The sequence below is a fragment of the Oncorhynchus clarkii genome, chromosome 23 (genome assembly GCF_045791955.1).
Source record: "Oncorhynchus clarkii lewisi isolate Uvic-CL-2024 chromosome 23, UVic_Ocla_1.0, whole genome shotgun sequence".
Lineage (NCBI taxonomy): Eukaryota > Metazoa > Chordata > Actinopteri > Salmoniformes > Salmonidae > Oncorhynchus > Oncorhynchus clarkii.
In genome coordinates this window covers 58,808,876-58,816,375 of record NC_092169.1, presented here as the reverse complement: position 1 = coordinate 58,816,375, position 7,500 = coordinate 58,808,876, and the positions used below count along the sequence as shown (strand labels likewise).

Below are 7,500 nucleotides of genomic sequence, written 5' to 3'. Positions count from 1 at the left end.
GTGTGGCTGTGGGCATGTCCTTGTCCATGGGGAGGCAGGGCTCGGTGAGGAGGGGGAGTAGGTGGTCTGGGCTGTCCTTGGCCATGGGGAGGCAGGGCTCGGTGAGGAGGGGGAGTAGGTGGTCTGGGCTGTCCTTGGCCATGGGGAGGCAGAGCTCGGTGAGGAGGGGGAGTAGGTGGTCTGGGTTGTCCTTGTCCAGGGGCGGACGTAGGGGACAGGGGGATGGGGTGACTGAGGTGAACAGGGGAGCACTGGGGTAGTCGTCGCTGGCTGTGGGAGGGGTAGGGCTGTCCAGGGGGGTGTTGGTTTTGGGGAGGAGGCTGTGGAGAGACGGGATACAGAATCACAGACACATCAATCAGAAACGGGGTCATATTCATTAGTACCCACTGCATCAAAATGTGTTTCAACGTAAAGTGAAAATGAGCGTTTCTTATTGGACAAGTTCAGGTATTCCCTCCCTGTTTCAGTGTGTTTTCTTCCGTTTGGTGCCTAATGAACATAACCCAGAACAGAAACAGACCAGAGCAGAACCTCCTGGAAGTCTGCTTCATATCATCAGCTGTCATGTCAAATCTCCACCTTTCTACCTCCCTTCTCCTTCACCTCCTCTAATCTCCTCCCCCTCTCCTTCACCACCTCCACTCCTCCCCCTCTCCTTCATCTCCTCTCCACTCCTCCCCCTCTCCTTCATCTCCTCTCCACTCCTCCCCCTCTCCTTCATCTCCTCTCCACTCCTCCCCCTCTCCTTCACCACCTCCACTCCTCCCCCTCCCCTTCACCTCATTTCCACTCCTCCCCCTCTCCTTCATCTCCTCTCCACTCCTCCCCCTCTCCTTCACCTCCTCCCCTCTCCTTCCCCTCTCCTTCACCACCTCCACTCCCCTCTCCACTCCTCCCCCTCCCCTTCACCACCTCCACTCCTCCCCCTCTCCTTCATCTCCTCTCCACTCCTCCCCCTCTCCTTCATCTCCTCTCCACTCCTCCCCCTCTCCTTCACCACCTCCACTCCTCCCCCTCCCCTTCACCTCGTTTCCACTCCTCCCCCTCTCCTTCATCTCCTCTCCACTCCTCCCCCTCTCCTTCACCTCCTCCCCTCTCCTTCCCCTCTCCTTCACCACCTCCACTCCCCTCTCCACTCCTCCCCCTCCCCTTCATCTCCTCTCGACTCCTCCCCCTCTCCTTCATCTCCTCTCCACTCCTCCCCCTCTCCTTCATCTCCTCTCCACTCCTCCCCCTCTCCTTCATCTCCTCCCCCTCCTCCCCCTCCTCCCCCTCCTCCCCCTCTCATTTTCTCTCCTCTCCTCCCTCTCTTCTCCATTCCTATCCTATCCTCACACTGTTATAAATCACAACATTTCCTCTAGTCCATTAAGCATTCCCTGGGTTAGAGTTAGAGTTAGTTCCCCGGATTCCCTGGGTTAGGATTAGTTCCCTGGATTCCCTGGGTTAGGATTAGTTCCCTGGATTCCCTGGGTTAGGATTAGTTCCCTGGATTCCCTGGGTTAGGATTAGTTCCCTGGATTCCCTGGGTTAGGATTAGTTCCCTGGATTCCCTGGGTTAGGATTAGTTCCCTGGATTCCCTGGGTTAGGATTAGTTCCCCGGATTCCCTGGGTTAGGATTAGCTCCCTGGATTCCCTGGGTCCTCATTCAGGAACAATATCAAAGAGAGAGAGAGAGAGACAGGGGACGTCTGACCTAGTCTAGGTGGACAGAGCCACAGACCACACAGCTAGGGGGGGGCTAAAAATGTATTCCACACAGTCACAAACACCCCTCTCCCTCATAACACTGAACAGCTCCTGACCTGACCTGAACCCTGCTCACATCAAAGAGATCTCTCATCCTCTTACCTCCTCTGAGTCCAACATGGCATCCTATTCCCTGCACTACAGGACTGGTCACTAAAACCAGACACTACAGGACCAGACAATACAGGACGGGTCACTAAAACCAGACACTACAGGACCAGACACTACAGGACCAGACACTACAGGATCAGACACTACAGGACCAGACACTACAGGACCAGACACTACAGGACCAGACACTACAGGATGGGTCACTAAAACCAGACACTACAGGACCAGACACTACAGGACCAGACACTACAGGATGGGTCACTAAAACCAGACACTACAGGACCAGACACTACAGAACCAGACACTACAGGACCAGACACTACAGAACCAGACACTACAGGACCAGACACTACAGGACTAGACACTACAGGACCAGACACTACAGAACGGGTCACTAAAACCAGACACTACAGGACCAGACACTACAGGACCAGACACTACAGGACCAGACACTACAGGACCAGACACTACAGAAAGAGTCACTAAAACCAGACACTACAGGACCAGACACTACAGGACTAGACACTACAGGACCAGACACTACAGAACGGGTCACTAAAACCAGACACTACAGGACCAGACACTACAGGACCAGACACTACAGGACCAGACACTACAAGACCAGACACTACAGGACCAGACACTACAGAAAGGGTCACTAAAACCAGACACTACAGAACGGGTAACTAAAACCAGACACAACAGGTAGGGTAACTAAAACCAGACACCACAGGTAGGGTAACTAAAACCAGACACAACAGGTAGGGTAACTAAAACCAGACACCACAGGTAGGGTAACTAAAACCAGACACCACAGGTAGGGTAACTAAAACCAGACACCACAGGTAGGGTAACTAAAACCAGACACTACAGGTAGGGTCACTAAAACCAGACACCACAGGTAGGGTAACTAAAACCAGACACCACAGGTAGGGTAACTAAAACCAGACACCACAGGTAGGGTAACTAAAACCAGACACCACAGGTAGGGTAACTAAAACCAGACACTACAGGTAGGGTCACTAAAACCAGACACCACAGGACGGGTCACTAAAACCAGACACCACAGGTAGGGTCACTAAAACCAGACACAACAGGTAGGGTAACTAAAACCAGACACCACAGGTAGGGTAACTAAAACCAGACACCACAGGTAGGGTAACTAAAACCAGACACTACAGGTAGGGTAACTAAAACCAGACACCACAGGTAGGGTAACTAAAACCAGACACCACAGGTAGGGTAACTAAAACCAGACACCACAGGTAGGGTAACTAAAACCAGACACCACAGGTAGGGTAACTAAAACCAGACACTACAGGTAGGGTCACTAAAACCAGACACCACAGGACGGGTCACTAAAACCAGACACCACAGGTAGGGTCACTAAAACCAGACACAACAGGTAGGGTAACTAAAACCAGACACCACAGGTAGGGTAACTAAAACCAGACACCACAGGTAGGGTAACTAAAACCAGACACTACAGGTAGGGTAACTAAAACCAGACACCACAGGTAGGGTAACTAAAACCAGACACCACAGGTAGGTTAACTAAAACCTTGCCAGAAGGTCTATGCACATGTCCCAACCTGTAACACACGTCAACTCAAAACACAAAGCCTTTTCCTTTTATCCTTCCTGAGTTCCTTCAACTCAATACATCAGTTCTGTTTCAGTTGAAATCACTCAATCACATCCTGCCATGTCAACAACAACAAGTTATTTGAGTTATTTGAACCTACAGGGAACTGATCGATTCAATGTGAATCTGAACTGAAGCTTTGTAATTCACCTGAGTATAACACTCTGTTGTTGTTAACGCCTGTCACCTGAATATAACACTCTGTTGTTGTTAACGCCTGTCACCTGAATATAACACTCTGTTGTTGTTAACGCCTGTCACCTGAATATAACACTCTGTTGTTGTTAACGTATCAGCCTGAATATAACACTCTGTTGTTGTTAACGTATCAGCCTGAATATAACACTCTGTTGTTGTTATAGTATCAGCCTGAATATAACACTCTGTTGTTGTTAACGTATCAGCCTGTCACCTGAATATAACACTCTGTTGTTGTTATAGTATCAGCCTGAATATAACACTCTGTTGTTGTTAACGTATCAGCCTGTCACCTGAATATAACACTCTGTTGTTGTTATAGTATCAGCCTGAATATAACACTCTGTTGTTGTTAACGTATCAGCCTGAATATAACACTCTGTTGTTGTTAACGCCTGTCACCTGAATATAACACTCTGTTGTTGTTATAGTATCAGCCTGAATATAACACTCTGTTGTTGTTATAGTCTCAGCCTGAATATAACACTCTGTTGTTGTTAACGTATCAGCCTGAATATAACACTCTGTTGTTGTTAACGCCTGTCACCTGAATATAACACTCTGTTGTTGTTATAGTATCAGCCTGAATATAACACTCTGTTGTTGTTAACGTATCAGCCTGAATATAACACTCTGTTGTTGTTATAGTATCAGCCTGAATATAACACTCTGTTGTTGTTAACGTATCAGCCTGTCACCTGAATATAACACTCTGTTGTTGTTATAGTATCAGCCTGAATATAACACTCTGTTGTTGTTAACGTATCAGCCTGTCACCTGAATATAACACTCTGTTGTTGTTATAGTATCAGCCTGAATATAACACTCTGTTGTTGTTAACGTATCAGCCTGAATATAACACTCTGTTGTTGTTAACGCCTGTCACCTGAATATAACACTCTGTTGTTGTTATAGTATCAGCCTGAATATAACACTCTGTTGTTGTTATAGTCTCAGCCTGAATATAACACTCTGTTGTTGTTAACGTATCAGCCTGAATATAACACTCTGTTGTTGTTAACGCCTGTCACCTGAATATAACACTCTGTTGTTGTTATAGTATCAGCCTGAATATAACACTCTGTTGTTGTTATAGTCTCAGCCTGAATATAACACTCTGTTGTTGTTAACGTATCAGCCTGAATATAACACTCTGTTGTTGTTAACGCCTGTCACCTGAATATAACACTCTGTTGTTGTTATAGTATCAGCCTGAATATAACACTCTGTTGTTGTTAACGTATCAGCCTGAATATAACACTCTGTTGTTGTTAACGTATCAGCCTGAATATAACACTCTGTTGTTGTTAACGTATCAGCCTGAATATAACACTCTGTTGTTGTTAACGCCTGTCACCTGAATATAACACTCTGTTGTTGTTAACGTATCAGCCTGAATATAACACTCTGTTGTTGTTAACGCCTGTCACCTGAATATAACACTCTGTTGTTGTTAACGTATCAGCCTGAATATAACACTCTGTTGTTGTTAACGTATCAGCCTGAATATAACACTCTGTTGTTGTTAACGTATCAGCCTGAATATAACACTATGTTGTTGTTATAGTATCAGCCTGAATATAACACTCTGTTGTTGTTAACGTATCAGCCTGAATATAACACTCTGTTGTTGTTATAGTATCAGCCTGAATATAACACTCTGTTGTTGTTAACGTATCAGCCTGAATATAACACTCTGTTGTTGTTAACGTATCAGCCTGTCACCTGAATATAACACTCTGTTGTTGTTAACGTATCAGCCTGTCACCTGAATATAACACTCTGTTGTTGTTAACGTATCAGCCTGTCACCTGAATATAACACTCTGTTGTTGTTAACGCCTGTCACCTGAATATAACACTCTGTTGTTGTTAACGTATCAGCCTGTCACCTGAATATAACACTCTGTTGTTGTTAACGTATCAGCCTGAATATAACACTCTGTTGTTGTTAACGTATCAGCCTGAATATAACACTCTGTTGTTGTTAACGCCTGTCACCTGAATATAACACTCTGTTGTTGTTAACGTATCAGCCTGTCACCTGAATATAACACTCTGTTGTTGTTAACGTATCAGCCTGTCACCTGAATATAACACTCTGTTGTTGTTAACGTATCAGCCTTTCACCTGAATATAACACTCTGTTGTTGTTAACGCCTGTCACCTGAATATAACACTCTGTTGTTGTTAACGTATCAGCCTGAATATAACACTCTGTTGTTGTTAACGTATCAGCCTGAATATAACACTCTGTTGTTGTTAACGTATCAGCCTGAATATAACACTCTGTTGTTGTTAACGCCTGTCACCTGAATATAACACTCTGTTGTTGTTAACCTATCAGCCTGCGGCTTTGAAAACCCAACAACAATTGACTAGATATCAATATTCCCGGTGTGTGTCACGCAAAAATAAATCAATTTATTCTATTAACAAGCATCTTTCACTGCGGGACCAGAGCGGTGTTTCTCTCAGCAGAGGTCCATTATGCCATTATGTACACCACCTCCGCTGGGCGCCCAACATTTCATTGGATTTGAATTAGCTGCCGTTTGTGTGAAAATAACATATCACACAGGGAGATAGAGGGAGAGAATAGGATGGAGAGAAGGATGGAGAAAGAGAGAGAGCGAGAGGGAGAGATGGGGGAGAGAAGGATGAGAGAGAGAGAGAGAGAGAGAGAGAGAGAGAGAGAGAGAGAGAGAGAGAGATGGGGGGGAGAGAAGGATGGAGAGAGAGAGAGAGAGAGTGAGAGAGAGAGAGAGATGGGTGGGATTAGCTGTTGTTGTGTGCGAGGAACCCAGTGGGGGGAGATTGAAAGAGGAGTCTTTGGCTATGCCGGATTAAGTGATATGACATGATATTCTATAAAATCCTTTCTCTGTAATTAATATTACCTGATTGAGCTAATCATGTAAATGTAATTAACTAGAGAGTCGGGGCACCACAAAATATTATTTATAGAGCTGTTATCTTCCGAATAAACTCTTAAAGACCTAGTAATATTTTACATCAATAGCAGTCAATATTCATCGTCACCTTAATTCAGTCTCATCTGAAAGATGTACATTAGTAGTTATCTTCACGAACCCTGGCTAACAAACCTACTCCCAGGCCAACGTCATGACAGTATGGTACTGTATGGTACCGTAGGTATTTATGACTGTCATAAACCTACCCCCAGGCCAACGTCATGACAGTATGGTACTGTATGGTACTGTTTGATACTGTATGGTACCGTAGGTATTTATGACTGTCATAAACCCACCCCCAGGCCAACGTCATGACAGTATGGTACTGTATGGTACCGTAGGTATTTATGACTGTCATAAACCTACCCCCAGGCCAACGTCATGACAGGAGGAAGAAGAGAAATGAACCTTGAAGATGCTGCTGCTGTGTTTCTGTCTCTGTGGCGGTGTCTGTGTCTGGGCTTGAGGCTGGCCACGTGGGGAATCTCTATGGCTTGGACCGGATGATCTGTTAAGCCCCACCGACCTGTGACACAACAACAGATTTACACTTTAAAAAATGGGCCTTTTATAAATATGAAATACACAAAATCAGTCCCCAGGTGTGAATTTGTTTAATTAACTTCAACTCAATGGGTTGACCGTGGTACTTTAGGAGACGACTGGCTAGGGGTTGACCGTGGTACTTTAGGAGACGACTGGCTAGGGGTTGACCGTGGTACTTTAGAAGACGCCTGGCTAGCCCGTTCCATACAGTCTACAGCGGCTAGCCCGTTCCATACAGTCTACAGCCCAATCCATACAGTCTACAACAGCTAG

General features: G+C 45.6%; 1 protein-coding gene across 1 annotated transcript in view; it reads right to left on the bottom strand.

The window, feature by feature from the left end:
- Positions 1 to 7,500, bottom strand: part of LOC139381327 (disintegrin and metalloproteinase domain-containing protein 12-like) — a 234,947-nt gene that overhangs the window by 12,501 nt on the left and 214,946 nt on the right. The window contains exons 20-21 of the mRNA XM_071124777.1: positions 7,204 to 7,207; positions 1 to 71 (exon numbers count right to left, since the gene is read on the bottom strand). The exon at positions 1 to 71 is cut by the window's left edge and continues 70 nt beyond it. Coding sequence (XP_070980878.1) covers positions 1 to 71; positions 7,204 to 7,207 — 75 coding nt within the window. The remainder of the gene's footprint in view (positions 72 to 7,203; positions 7,208 to 7,500) is intronic.